At 41.3% G+C, this 15335-nt stretch overlaps 1 protein-coding gene across 3 annotated transcripts in view; it reads right to left on the bottom strand.

Moving 5' to 3' along the window:
• CAP2 (cyclase associated actin cytoskeleton regulatory protein 2) overlaps positions 1-15335 on the bottom strand; it is a 148082-nt gene that overhangs the window by 87480 nt on the left and 45267 nt on the right. For all 3 annotated transcript variants that reach the window (XM_039248598.1, XM_039248595.1, XM_039248597.1), the window contains exon 4: positions 7090-7167. In XM_039248598.1, the coding sequence (XP_039104529.1) occupies positions 7090-7167 (78 nt within the window). The remainder of the gene's footprint in view (positions 1-7089; positions 7168-15335) is intronic.

Consider the following 15335-nt stretch of genomic DNA (forward strand, 5'->3'; position numbering starts at 1 on the left):
CATGGTTGAAGAAAATTTTGGAAGCCTTTATGTTGGAGAATATAAGGAACACATTTCTTACTCCAAAGTAAGAGAGGAAAGTTTGAAAACGGCTCTCATCATCATCAATCGGGGCTGCAGATACACCTCTTACCCTGCTTCTTCCAGGAGAGAAGGAGGGGTGAGTGTGGATGGAGGAGGGTGCAGGCAGGGAAGGGAAAGCAAATGGCAGGGAGGCATCATGCTTTGGTTTGTGGCTCACAGCCTTATTTAAGAACCTGGTTAATTATTTTAAAGTCTGGCAAGGAGAAGGGAATGAAGGCAATCTGTACTACCTTTCTATGGCTGCATAACAAATCACTACATGCTCAGTGGATTAAAACAACACCCATTTATCACCTCACAGCGTCTGTAGGTCAGAAATCTAGGCAAAGTCAAGCCAGGCTCTCCGACCCGGTGTCAGGGCTGAATCAAGGTGTTGGCAGTGTTCCATCTTGAACTTGGGGTCCTTTCCAGGGCTCACATGGATTGTTGGAGGGATTGATCCCTGTTTTACTGCTGGCTGTTGGCAGGGGTCCCTCTCAGCACCTAGAGGCTGCCCTCTGAGAACAGTAGCTTAGGTCTTCAGAGCCAGCAGGAGAGTCTCTGTCCACCCACCACGACAGTCTTACATGACATAACAATTGCAGGAGTGACACCCCATCTCCCTGCTCATAACCTAAACAAAGGAATGCTATCCCACATCACATATGTCACCTACATTCTAGAAAAGGACATTATACTGGGAGTGTCCATTAGGCAGTGGGGATCTCAGGGCCATCTTGGAATTCTGCATACCACAGCCTCCTGATAGTTACAATCCATGCAAAGCAACAACCATCAAGGATCTAGACCAGCCTAAAAGAAACATGCATGTCTGCATTTTCCAAACTGGTGCATCAGCCTTCTACAGGACATGAATACATGTCCCTCTTCAAAAAGCCTCTACGGTCAGGGTGCCTGGGGGGCTCGGTCAGTTAAGCATCTGACTTCGGCTCAGGTCATGATCTCAGTTTGTGGGTTTGAGCTCCACATTGGGCTGTCAGTGCAGAGCCCGTTTCAGATCCTCCCTCTCCCTCTCTCTCTGCCTCCCCCCTGCTTGTGCTCTCTCCAAAATAAACAAACATTAAAAAAAAAAGAGCCTCCATGGTCAATTAAGTTTGGGAAAATGTAGGTTTAATAACGTTTAACATATTTCTTTTCTGAACAGATTATAGGATTTCCCCAGACATCTTTAACCCAGAAAAAATTTTTTGAGTTTGTGCTAACAAATTCACATTATTAATATTAATATTACTATAATACTAATACTATATTAGAAGAAGTTGTATTATTACTCTTGTATTATCATTTTATTTCCTCTGTGATGCCTTTCCTGATCACCTTTGTCTATGAGATCCTTCTTATCTAGATTCTAGTAACACTAATGGTTCATCTGGCTTGAGCAGCAGTTTTATAATTGATAAATACTTGTCGATGGTCACCCCCTACTAAATTTAGTCTCTTTGGAGCCCAGAACTCTGTTTTAAAGCCACAGTGTAGAGCACTGGTGATAGCTGGGCAGTGCGAAACATGGTGTCTGAGATCTCTGGGGACCAGAAATCTGGGGGAAATTTATCAGCCCAGGGACTAATGAGCAAACCTGTCACCCTCTCTCTGAACCTCTCCTGGCTCACCTTTAAATCGAAAGTGTTGCAAGAGATGACCTCTAAGGTCACTTCCCCCCGAACAATCTGTATCTCCTGGTCTCCAAGGCCCTGCCCCATCGCATGGATGTCTCTATGGTGCCTGGTCTATACTATGCACTTCAAAAAAAAATATGTTTGTTGACTGAATACTTTTGAGTTTGCACTGCTGTGGGTTCTTTGTGTTTTATCAGTGCTCTTCTATGTTCCAGCAAGTTGCTAGCTTCCAGCTGCCCAGGGTGCTCACCTCTGGTCTTGGGCATCTAGCTTATATAACCCTCAGGCCACAACTGACCTAAGGTAGCTTTGACTTTGCACTCTGCTTCTGCAGCACAGGAGGACTTCTTTATTAATGAGATGGAAGGCCACCCCCTGGGATATCTGGTACCTGCCATATCTTCTTTCCTAATGCCTGAAACTCCTGTTAAAGATTCATTCTCTACCCTTTTCTCTTAGAGCTCTATTACAACTCTAAAGAAATAGACATAGGAGTTACTATTTAGTAACTCACCGCGTAGGGAGTACGCTGCCTTGTAATAGGCATGTAGTAGGCAAGAAAGAAACCTCAGCTGTTATGAGTCCCTAGGATGTTGGAGATGTTTGTTACGCAGTATAGCACCATCTACTTCGATGCACAAATAAATGTTAGGAGGAAAGAACAGGGAGGTGACATTTGATTGCTAAGGGATTTTGTGCATGTGGGAATTTCAGGTGGTGATGTCTAAATTCTCGCTGCTCACAGCTGATTAGCAACAGGCCGATAGGATTAGCATCACCCAGGAGCTGACTAGAAATGCAGATGCTTGGGCCCTACCCCAGACCTACTGAAACAGACTCTGCAGAGCACCTCTGGGTCATTCAAATGAAGATTAAAGTTTTGAGAATCAGTGGCCTAGAAATGTGAGTCTAAAATAAATTTGAGTTGGAGGTGTAACTGGGTGCAATCCACATTCCACAGGTTCTTAAGTGTGGGCCCTGGACCAGCAGTATCACCATCACATGGGAACCCTTTTTTTTTTTTTTTTTTTTTTTTTGAGAGAGAGAGAGAGAGCGTGAGTGGGAGAGAGACAGAGGGAGAGGGAGACAGAGAGAGAGCAAGAAAGACAGAGAATCTCAAGTAGGCTCCAACCTGTCAGTGCAGAACCTGTCACAGGGCTTGATCAGAGATCATGAGTCAGATGCTTAACCAACTGAGCCACCCGGGCACCACCCCCCCATGGGAGTTTTCAGAAATGCAGATTCTTGGGCCTCAACCAAGATCTACTGAATCAGAAACTGTAAAAGGGGCCCAGAAATCTTTGTTTTAACAGCCCTGGATGTGATTTCCATACACACTGAAGTTTGGGAGCCACAGCCACATACCAATGAGCTGAAATAATAGGAGTCACTACTCTCCTCAACGGAAGGAGAGAGGAAGATGCAGATGTTATCATACTGTCCCCATGAGAAAATGCCACCTGTTTCCTGGTAATTTCCTTTATGCTGTATCTTCTAGAAGGTACATGGGTACAATCAAGGCCTGACCCCTCAAATCTGCCGTTCTATCTGGTGGATGTACTAAGACAGAGCTATGGGTAAAGACGCAGCAGGCAGAGAGGGAGGTGGACATCAAAAACCTGCTTTGCCTTGTGCCTCCCTGATCCTGCTGGGCCTTATTCCGCTTGGAGCACTGTGATGAGTGCTACAGAAAACACTTCCTGGGAAGGGGTCCCCTGCAACAGATCCACGCCTCCCCCTTTTATCAAGAGTGCAATAGAGGGCGCCTGGGTGGCTCAGTTGGTTGAGTGTCTGGCTTCAGCTCAGAGTGTCTGGTTTGTGGGTTCGAGCCCCGTGTCAGGCTCTGTGCTGACAGCTCAGAGACTGGAGCCTGCTTCAGATTCTGTGTCTTCCTCTTTCTCTGTCTCTCCCCTGCTTGCGCTCTGTCTCTGTCTCAAAAATAAATAAAATATAATAATAATAATAATAAAAAACATGCAGTAGAGTAAGAACGGGGAACCACAGCTGTCATTCCCAAGAGTCTGCACAGCCACATCTAAGCCACAGGCGTCCCTGACCACAGCTCACTTTGGAATGCCATTGTTTTGCGGCACTCATTCATTCCTTCACCCGTTCACTTCGCGCAGTATTTAACGGGTGACCTTCATGTTGCCAGGCCTGCAAGGCCCATGGAGAGGTCTCTTGTGTTTAGAAAAGGGACTGGCATGGGGGGGGCACCAGCGAGGAAGGTCATGGTTCTTCCCTGCACCTGAGACTCCCAGTGAGGCACCGAAGTAGTGTTCCCTCTTTAATCACAGAAAAGCCTGCTAATTATCTAGTTTCACTGTTCCCTTTCACAAAGGTGGTGGGGAGAAGGATGCAGGGGTCTTCTAAACGCAGGTTTAGAAGGCCAAGGAGGAAAATGCATCCACAGCAGAACACACGTCTCCATCCTTTTTTTAATTTTTAATGTTTTATTTATTCCTAGGAGAGAGAGAGAGACAGCGTGAGCAGGGGAGGGTCACAGAGAGACGGAGTCACAGACTGAAACAGGCTCCAGGCTCTGAGCTGGCAGTCAGCATAGAGCCTGACGCGGGGCTCGAACCCACGAACCACAAGATCATGACCTGAGCGAAAGTCGGACGCTTAACCGACTAAGCCACCCAGGCGCCCCCACACGTCTCCATCCTTACGAAACTGCCTGCCTAGGCTGTGTGCTAACTTCCCATTTCACAGGAGGAGGTGATACAGCCATGTGAGGTTGGGCGGGGTGGGGGGGCAGGGTGGCTGGCCTCTCTGGGTGCAAGTTCGAATCACCTGATAAGCCCACAAAACTCTCAAGGCCAAGATCAGTCCTTGAACCACTTAAACCAGACCTTCTTGAAGTGAGATCCAGGCGCTGGTATTTAAAAAAAAATGTTCCGGGTGATGCCACTGCCCAGGCTGGGCTGGGAACCGCTGCTCCATGGAGGGTGGCGGGTCTCACCCATTTATGGAGCTGAGAGCTTCCTCCCCTGAAATTAAAAGCCCCAGTTTCTCAGGATTCACAGCAAAACGTCTTCAGTTTCCAGGGTTTGTTTCAGAGTTTGTGAGCTATTCAATTTAAGCTACTGTATTGTAATGAACATCCAATTATCTTTTATATTTATTTATTTTTAATTTTCTTATTTTGTGAGAGAAAGCATGGGCATGCGTGGGGGACAGGCAGATGGGGGGGGGAGAGAGAGAATCTTAAGCAAACTTCAAGTTCTGTGTGAAGCCTGACTCAGAGCTTGATTCCACCACACTGGGATCATGACCTGAGCCGAAATCAAGAGTAGGCTGCTCAACCTACTGAGCCACCGAGGAGTCCCTTTTATATTTATATGGTTGTATCAAACTTCTGATGCAGAATATTTAGTGAAAAGAACAATTCTTATTTTTTTCTTGTTTAACACTGTATGCTGGTCGTAGACCTATTTTTTGTTTGTGTGTGTGTGTGTGTGTGTGTGTGTGTGTGTGTGTGTGTTTTGGGAGAGAGGGCATAGTGAGCACAGGGCAGAGAGAGAGAGAGAGAGAGAGAGAGAGAGAGAGAGAGAGAGAGAAGGAGAGAGAGGGAGGGAGAGAGGGAGAGAGAGAGAGAATCTCATGAGGGCAAAGGGAGACAGAGAGAGAGAGAGAGAGAGAGAGAGAAATATGGCTCACCCAATTCAGGGCTGGAGCTCACCTGATGTGGGACCTGAACTCACGAACCATGGGATCATGACGTGAGCAGAAGTCGGATGCTTAAAGACCATAGATCTACCTTTTAATGAATAATTTCATTCACTACACAATAAACATGGTCAAAACGTGGTTATTATGAATCCTTGGTAGAGAGCACAATGTTATTTACATGAGACAATGTCTGTGGTTTGGGCAGGGTGGGGGGGCGTGCTGGGTTTAGAATGTGGTACATTCATAATGGCCTCGGGAATGGGAAGGACCCCTGCCAACCATCACTTTGCTCTTAACATTCACTGTTATTTTTTAACATTTTTAATATTTACTTATTTTTGAGAGAGAGAGAGCACGCACATGCAAGTGTGAGTGTGGAAGGGGCAGAGAGAGAGTGAGACAGAACAGAACCAAAGTAGACTCCAGGCTCTGAGCTGTTAGCACAGAGCCTGATGCGGGGCTTGAACTCACAAACCATGAGATCATCACCTGAGCCCAGGTCGGATGCTTAAGCAACTGAGCCACCCAGGCGCCCCACATCCACTATCATTTTTATATGAAAGTTTGCTCTGGGCCTCATGTGGCAATGTGATGTTAGGTTCAAAGTTGTTAGAGACTACACTGGCACTCCCTAACTATCCACACACACGATACATTTAAGAAAGCCTATATCTATGCCAACTATGAAATCAAAGCTAATCAAATTCAGAAGGCAATTTATAGATGATGATAGATGTGAACAGGTTTTGATAACAAAGTATTACAAAACATGAACTAAAAATTAGTAGTAAACTCTAATCACAGAAAAGCCGGCTAATGATCTAGTTTCACTGTTCCCTTTTGCAAAGGTGGGGAGGGGGGAGAGGGCAGCAGGGGTTGCGAAGGCCAAGGAGGAAAACGCATCCACAGCAGAACACACGTCTCCATCCTTACAAAGCTGCGTGTGTAGTAAATTCTTCCTTGGTTAGTAAAATGGTTGTGAGGCTAGTAAAAGGAATAGGCTACATTCTCTTTTATGGCTAACATTCCATGGTGTCTGTCTGTCTGTCTGTCTGCCTATCTATCAATCTATCTGGTTATCTATCTGATCACATCTTCTTTTTTAAAAAATTTTTTAATGTTTATTCACTTTTGAGAGAGAGAGAGAGAGAGAGAGACAGAGTGCAAGCTGGGGAGAGGAAGAGAGAAATGGGGAGACACAGAATCTGAAGTAGGCTCCAGGCTCTGAGCTCTCAGCAGAGAGCCTGATGAGGGGCTCGAACCTGCAGACCATGAGATCATGGCCTGAGCCAAAGATGGACGCTCAACCGACTGAGCCACCCAGGCGCCCCTCATCACATCATCTTTATCGTGGTGAGAAAGAGTAACTACACTCATCCAGGTGAGCAGCGCATAATGTACTCTGTTATACACCTGAAACTAACATAACATTGTCTACGTCAACTAAACAACTACATTTCAAGTGAAGAAAAAGAACAGGCTACAGATGACATAAATAGATTGACCTTTTAAACCGGTGATGTCAATTGTTATAGTATGAATTTGGCCACGAAAAGATTATGAAGGCAGAAGAAGTGTTCCAGGCCAGAGACAGACTTATACGCTACACATCTCACTCTTGGGATGTCTCTCAGAGGAAACGGTTCTGCTGCTTTCTTGTCTGCTCACACAGCCCATTCTCTAGGCAGCCCTGCCTCTGGGAATACACTCTTACCTCTTGGGGTTGTTGGTACTGAGAGGCCATCAGAAGGAAAGCCCGCTGGGCCTGGAAAGCACTATGCACCATTTCCGCCTGCGAACAAAGAGGAAGAGGCAAGTTTAGATGTTTGAGATTCAAAACAAAGTTACCAGGGGACCCAGCAATTCCATCCCTAGGTATAAACCTCCAAAATGAAAACATACATCCACATAAAAACTTGCTAATGAATGTTCACAGCAGCATTCTCCATGAGAGTCAAGATGTAGAAACAACCAGAATGCTCATCAAGGGATGAATGGATAAACAAAATGTGATATATCCATACAATGGACATTATTCGGCCTTAAAAGAGATGAAGTGCTGATACGTGCTACAATGTGGGTGAACCTTGAAAACATGCTGAGTGAAGGGAGCCAGTCAAAAAGACCACATTTGTATGATTCCATTGATATGAAATGTCCAGAATAAGCAAATCTAGAGAGACAGAAAGGACATTCGCAGGTGCCCAGGGCTGTGGGAGAGAGGAACAGAGTACCAGGTATCCTTTGGGGGTGACGGTGGAGTCACACAGTGACTTGGGGAATATTCTAAAAACCACTGAACTGTTCACATTAAAAGAGTGAATATTATTATGTGTCAATGATTTCTCAATAAAAGCTGTTCAAAAATGACTGGGTCCCAAAGTCCAATTGTTTTCAAAGGGTATCTCTCCTGTCCTGATTCACGGGGTTCCCAGACCTGTCTGTTCTATGCCTTCTAGTGGAAAAAAAGTTGTCCCTTAAGTCATTTCCATAAATATACATTCACCATGAGCCAGCGGCTTCTACAACTAACCATTAAGACATATCTGGAGGGCTCCTGAGTGGTTCAGATGGAATAGCTGACTTCGGCTCAGGTCATGATCTGTGCTGACAGCTCAGAGCCTGGAGCTTGCTTCGGATGCTGTGTCTCTGGCTGTCTCTGCCCTTCTCCCACTTCTGTGCTCTCTCTCTCCCTCTCTCTCAAAAATAAAGAAATGTTTTTTTAAAAAGACAAATGTGGGGATTTCAGTGCTATTAAGCAGTCATGCAGGAGGGAATGTCTTCAAATACATGGTATCATATTCTCTTATCCTCACCCTCTATTCACTCTTAACTATTGATTCTTTAATTTTTCAAATTTAAAAAGTCCCACAAGAGTACCGAGAAGAAAATAATTCCAAATACTTGTATCGCCTACAAGTGACCATTTTGGGCAGAATTTTTCTAGGTTTTGAAAAAATGCACATAGCTGTTTTCGTAAGACAGAGTATAATGATTTAGAATCATTTAAAATCCAAATAGTTACAAATATTAAATTTTAAGAGAAGGCCTCACAATGTAGAAGTAATCTTTATTAACAATAGATGAACAGCATTGCACTGCTTTTTAAGACCTATATGCACAGACTTTTATAAGATGGGACCATCTGGGTACTATTTTTTAAGATAAAAAGTGTAAGTTTTGATTATGGTTGAATAGTAGATACGAAAGAGAAGGAATTGGTAAGCTTAAAAGTTTCTGCACAATAATAATTACTATGTTCTAAATGATCATTCCAAGGTAAAAAAAAAAAAAAAAGAGATTGGAATAATTTTGCATCTTAAATACCTGGTATAATTTTAGACAATACTGACTGACTCCTTGCTGGTAAAGATGAGAATATAAAGTACATTCCTACTTTTTTTCTGTCTCTGGCTCCCTATATTTCATATGGTTTAGTTACTATTTTTCTTTTGCTCAATTTATAGCATCCACATTCTATCTGTAACATTAACTCACAGACTTGAGGATTAGTTCCACATTTAAACATACCTATGTTTCTCGCCACTTTACCATGAATTCTCTGTATCCAGGTTATTTTGATATTTTGTTTTGCGGGCCAAACCTCATTATCAATTATTTTATTCAAAAAAGATCTCCAAGTTGCTTTTCACTCTTCAAGTCTGGACACGGCTCCCTGTCGTCTTTATATTTTCATAGCATCTTGGCTGAATACAACCTCCTTTGGTCACTTCCTTCCTCCATTTTCAGGTAACATGGCACTAAATGTGGCAATGGAGAAATCTTTTCTCTTGCAGAAAATTGGCTTTTTCAAGTTTGACGCCTGAAGAATTCTTTTCTTTATCCTTGGGGGTTAACAGCTTAACCGTAATGTGTTTGGACCTTAAGCATTCTATGTCTTATCTGCTGGAGCAGGCTTGGCTCTTGACTCACTTCTAGGAAAGTTACTTTATATCATTCAAGATACCTCTTTTCCATTTGTTAGAATCTCTGGTCAGAGACTCCATTTATTATCTTCGGATCGTGTAATATTTGAGTGTCTTCGTATCTTCTAGATTCCCTCTGTCTTTAATCTCTTTGTCTTTCATCTGTATTTGCTGTTACCATAGAAAGTCTTTTCTCTATTGTCAGTTAACAGATTTTCAACAGGGTCTCTTACATACATTCACATTTTAAATTTATATTTCATTTCTGCATGAATGTTGTTTTTGTTCTTGATTTGTTAACATTCAATTTTTCTTTACATTTCATTCGTATTCTATCACCTTGTCTTTAAGTTATTTAAAAATACATTTATACTCTTATTAAGTTCTAAGAGTGTAAGTTATACTCTTAAGCCATCGTGCAGAATGTGTGTCTGCTCCTTACGTTTCCTTTTCTTCGAGGGTGAGTCTATGCTTTCCCTTTGCATGCTGTGTTCCTGTCTCACCCACCACTTCCAGCTGTCAGGAAGGTGATTCCACGAGTCTTTTGCTATCATATTGGGGTTGGGTTATCTTCTGTTTCAATCAAGAGTTTGTGCTTTATCAAACCAGAGCCTGATGGAATGGGACAAGAGAGGGACAGCTCAGTGAGGCGATGCCCAGACTTTGAGAATCTGGGTGCTACTCATTCTTGTGAGAGAAGTCGAATATCTTAAACCACGATTTGCTCCGCATTCCTGGGACACACACCATTCTGATGTAGCAGTCCACAGAGTTTAGATCGTCTCTCCAGTTCAAAACCCAGACATGAACCATCATCTACACAGGGAAGCAGCCGCATGGTTCCATTTTCCTGTTGCATATTTTCTTCTCCTGGTTTCATTTCCTTTAAGGTACATCTTTAAGTGGGTGGAGAAGAGGGGCAGAGCTATGAACCGAAAGCTGTTTAGCCATCAGTTACTGAAATGGATTGCTTTAGGTTATTGCTTTCTTGTTCAGTTACTATTAATGAATTTTTTTTTTTTTTTTACCTCTTATCTTTTTTTCTTCTTTTGGCTCATCGTGGTTGTACTGTTCTGATTCAGTTTTTCGATTTTCGTTATGGTCGTAAGTTTGTATCTTTTAACTTACTGATTTCATCTTTCACCTCTTCCTTGTTAGTGTCACATCTGGTTTTGGGCAGTCTCTGTCTCTCTGTCATTAGGGATAAATCTTTCTTCTCTGAAAAGTAGGTAAGAACCAGTATAACACATTGAATACATTTTGAAAAATAGATAAACCAGCAGCAATAGGATTAGGTTCATTTCATCCCAGTGTGAACATCAAACAATTTTCTGGGCCAGAAGGATAAATGTAGCAACCAAATGGAAAATTACAATTTTCTTAACTGAAGAATAACTGACACGCAATATGGTATTAGTTTCAGGGGTACAACATAGTGATTTGATATTAATATATATTATGAAATGGTCACTACAATAGTTCTAAGTTCCCATCTGTCACTCTACAAATTTGTTACAGTATTATTGACTATATTCCCTGTGCTCTAATTTATATCCCCATGTCTTATTTATTTTGTAGCTAGAGGATTCTACTTCTTAATCCCCTTTGCCACATTCATCCATCCCTCACCCTCTTGCCCTCTGGCAACCATCAGTTTGTTCTCTAATCTGTGAGTGCATTTCTGTTGTTTTGTTTGTTTGTTTTGTTTTTCAGGCTCAACATATGAGTGAAATCATGGTATTTGCCTTCCTCTGCCTCATTTACTTCACTTAGCATAATTACTAAGGTCCATCCATGTTGTTGTATATGGCAAGATTTCATTATTTTTTTATGGCTGAGTAATATTCCACTTCTTCTTTATCCATTTACCTATCAATGGACATTTGGGTTGCTAACATATCTTGGCTATTATAAATAATGCTGTGATAGACACAGGGGTGCATATGGATTTTAAAATTATTGTCTTCATTTCCTTTGGATAAATAGCTAGATGTGAAATTGCTGGATCATATGGTAGTTCTATTTTTGATATTTTGAGGAACCTCCATACTGTTTTCCACGGTGGTTGCACATACATTCCTACCAACAGTGCACAAGTTTCCCTTTATCTCCACGCCCTCACCAACACTTGCTATTTCTTGTCTCTTGGATAACAGCCATTCTGACTACTGTGAGGTATCTCATTGTGGTTTTGATCTGCATTTTCCTGATGGTTAATAATGTTGAGCATCTTTTCATGTGTCCCTTGGATATCTGTATTTCTTTGGAAAGTGACTATTCAGGATCTCTGCTCATTTTAAAATCAGATTGGTTGTTTTTTTAAAAACAATTTTACATTGTAAGAGTTCTACAAGTTCTGTAAGGTTGTAATATATTTTACATATTAACCTCTTGTTTGATACATCATTTGTGAATATCTTCTCCATTCAGTAGGTTGCCTTTCCATTTTATTGGTGGTTTCCTTCACTGCAACACCTTTTTAGTTTGATATAGTCCCACTTGTTTATTTTTGCTCTTGTTGTTCTTGCTCAAGGAAACAAATCCAAAAAAAAAAAAAAAAATCCCTACAATTGCTTAGGTAAAATTCATCTTGGAATTTGATGGTTTCAGGTCTTACATTTAAGTCTTTAATACATTTTCAGCTAATTTTTGTATATGGTATGAGAAAGTCTTCCAGTTTCATTCTTTTGCATGTAGCTGTCCAGTTTTCCCAGCACAATTTGTTGAAGACACAGTCTTTTCCCCATGGTATGTTCTTGCCTCCTTTGTTATAGATTAACTGATCATATAAATGTGGGGTTATTTCTGGGCTCCCTATACTGTTTTATTGATCTGTGTGTCTGTTTTTGTGCCCATATCATCCTGTTTTGATTATGATAACTTTGTGGTATAGTTTGAAATCTGAAACTGTGATACCTCCATCTATGTTCTTTTTTCTTTTCCAGATTACTTTGGTTATTCAGGGTCTTTTGTGGTTCCATCGGGTTATTTGTTCTAGTTTTGTGAAAAATATCATTGGTATTTTGATAGGGATTGCACTGAATCCATAGATTGTTTTAGGTAGTAAGGACATTTTAACAATATTAATTCTTCCAATCCATGAACACAGCATAACTTTCCATTTATTTGTGTCATCTTCAATTTCTTCCATCAATGTCTTATAGTTTTCAGAGTACAGGTCTTTTACCTCCTTGGTTAAATTTATTCCTAGGTATTTTATTCTTTGTGATGTCATAGTAAATGGAATTCTTTTCCTAATTTCTGCATTTGTTACATCATCATTAGTGTATAGAAATAGATTTCTGTATATTGATCTTGTATCCTGCAACTTTACTGAATTCATTTATTAGTTCTAATAGTTTTTTTGGTGGGGTCTTTAGGGTGTTCTCTATATAAACCTATGTATCATGTCAGCTGCCAATAGTGACAGTTTTACTTCTTCCTTTCCAATTTGGATGCCTTTTATTTCTTTTTCTTACCTAATTGCTATGGCTAGGATTTCAGATACTATGTTGCATAAAAGTGATGGTGAGGGAAGGGAGTGACTATTTCTTGTCATTCCACTTCATTACCATATTTTGGCATCTGGCAAAATTTCCAAAATGTTTACTGAAATGAGCACCTTGATCCTGTTTTTAACTTTTCTCATTATTTCTCATTCAAGAAATTTTCTTCTACTGAGAAAAAAAAGCTTCAGATCACACCAAGATTTGTAGATCATTTACATTTAGAACAACAAATTCAATCATCATCAACATAACAGAATAAGTTTCATAAATGTTTAAATGAGGGTATATTCTCCATTTTGTACACTATCTCCTCTTCTATTTGTCCTGGTACCCTGATTGCTGGGATTATATTGCTCAAAGTCTCAAATTTTGGATCTTCCTTAAGGAAGAACAGAGGGTTTTTAGTAGTTATTGTCCTGGAGGTCATTATGAATGCTTATGAATGCAAAGCTCTGAGCTGCATGAATGTTTATCCATTTATCAAAAGGTGTGCTTTCAGTGGTTCAGAAGGACTTTTGTCAGTCTCTGATGACCACATTTCCGAAAAGAGAACTAAGAAATACAACTTTCCATGGCTTGGATATAAATAAAATAATTGTACTTCTCTTAGCCACAATAATATAGAGGTACATCCTCACCTATGACGAGCCTTGCTGAGCCGACTCAACTATAGTTGTGTGGAACAGTGATTCAGGATTGCCTGACTTCTGTAGTCAGGGGTGGCACTAGCTCACAGGTGGCACTGACAATATTTTTGTAGTTATCTCAGGACGAACACTATCATTAGTATTTTTTACTTTCCCTATGAAGAATATTTAAGTGTTGGTAGTAGAGTAATTTTCTGGTGGTCTGATCAGTGAAGATGGCCAAACGCACTAATTAGAATCCTTCCCCAAATGGCCTGTCACTCAACAAGAGAGGTGGAGTTGTAGTGTGGAATAGCTGGCTCAGTACCTAGATACCTGCTTCAACTCTCCCTTTCATTTTGCTCATGGAGAGAAATCTTTCTGAGGATTCAGCTGTGTACCTCTCTCAGTTCCCTGCAACTCTGGGCATAATTAGCAGACTATAAACCACATTCATGTTTAACCTCATCAGTCCATGTTCCAAAGGGTGTTCATTCCATACTTGAGATATTGTGATCCACCTGCTTCTACTGGAAAGTTCTGTGAGTCCCCTCAACCAGACAGCACCCTATTTAGGAGCAATTTTACGAAACCTGCTGAGTTCTGATAACTTGAAAGGGAGAATTTGGCTCACTCAGGCAGTTCAAAACATTGTGAAAGAAAAAGCCAAACGTAGGGATTTTCAGTAACAACAAATAATTGAGGGGTTTTGCTGAGTTTGTCTATCACATGTGTGCAGGGCTCAGAGAGCCTCAATGACCTTTGTGGGTGTATATGTGCATCTATCTGTCTGTGAGCACGTGTGTGCAGAGAGGAAAGGGAGACTATTGGCAAGACTCACGGCTATGCATTTTGTTTAAACTCAACCATCACTTAGGTAGCTGGGATTCTTGGATAGATGGAACCGTGGATCACCTTGTTTTGTGCCCTAGGAGCACAGAGTAGAACAGGGTAGGAGAATGAATTTTAGTAATCAGTTTAAAGTAAACCTCAGGGCTAGGAGACACCAGCCAAATATGACTTATTCCCATCTAATCCCCTCGGGAGAGAGCTGGCGCCCTGGGGAAGCCCAAGTGATCTGTAAATACTCATCAAATCTTTGCATTGTTTCACTGGAAATGTTACAGGCTACACAGTACCACGTGGATGAAAAAATGAACAGGTGCAATTGGGAGAAAGGGCTCAGGAAAAATATGGAGGAGATGAAAAAGTACCCAGTCAGGGAATCCAATCTCCAGATCCTCTAAAACAGCATCAACCTTCTTCTTGAGAAGCAGACAGTGAAAGGAAGAGGGTCTTCCTCTTCTAAGGTCGGATGAAAGGGCATCTGTCTTTGGGTGCAATATGTGGACTCTGGAAAGGTCATGGCCAATGCCATCCCTACCTTCCTCCCTAATTAGTCTGCCAATGCCCTATATTTTACAATTAGAGATATTGTATTTTTAGATTTTATTCCTTAGGGGCCTCTAATCAGGGGCCTTTAACCCTAAAAGAGAAGGTTCTTGAGTTTCAGCAAAGAGGGCCTTGAGAGATAAAGGCAAGACAAGAAAATGGGCTGATGAAAAGAGGTAACAGGATGACAAAAACTAATTTGACCATTTCATAATTTTGCTTAAATTAAACTGAAGATGCCTAATTTTATAACAATGAATGTAAGCACCAATTTGATAAAGTCAGATTATGAAAGGCATCTGGGTTGACATATTAAGAACCATAAAGAAAGGTTACACCAGTGATTCTCAGCCTTAAGTGTGCATTATAGTCACTTGGAGGGTTTGTTAAAACACAGTCCTATCCCCCGAGTTTCAGATTCAGTAGGTTTTGGTGAGCTTGGGAATTTACATTTCTAACAAATTCTCTAACAAGTGCTACTTGCTATAATTGCTTATTAATTCTAAA

The sequence above is a fragment of the Hyaena hyaena genome, unplaced genomic scaffold, assembly GCF_003009895.1.
Source record: "Hyaena hyaena isolate Hyena2069 unplaced genomic scaffold, ASM300989v1 scaffold_313, whole genome shotgun sequence".
Lineage (NCBI taxonomy): Eukaryota > Metazoa > Chordata > Mammalia > Carnivora > Hyaenidae > Hyaena > Hyaena hyaena.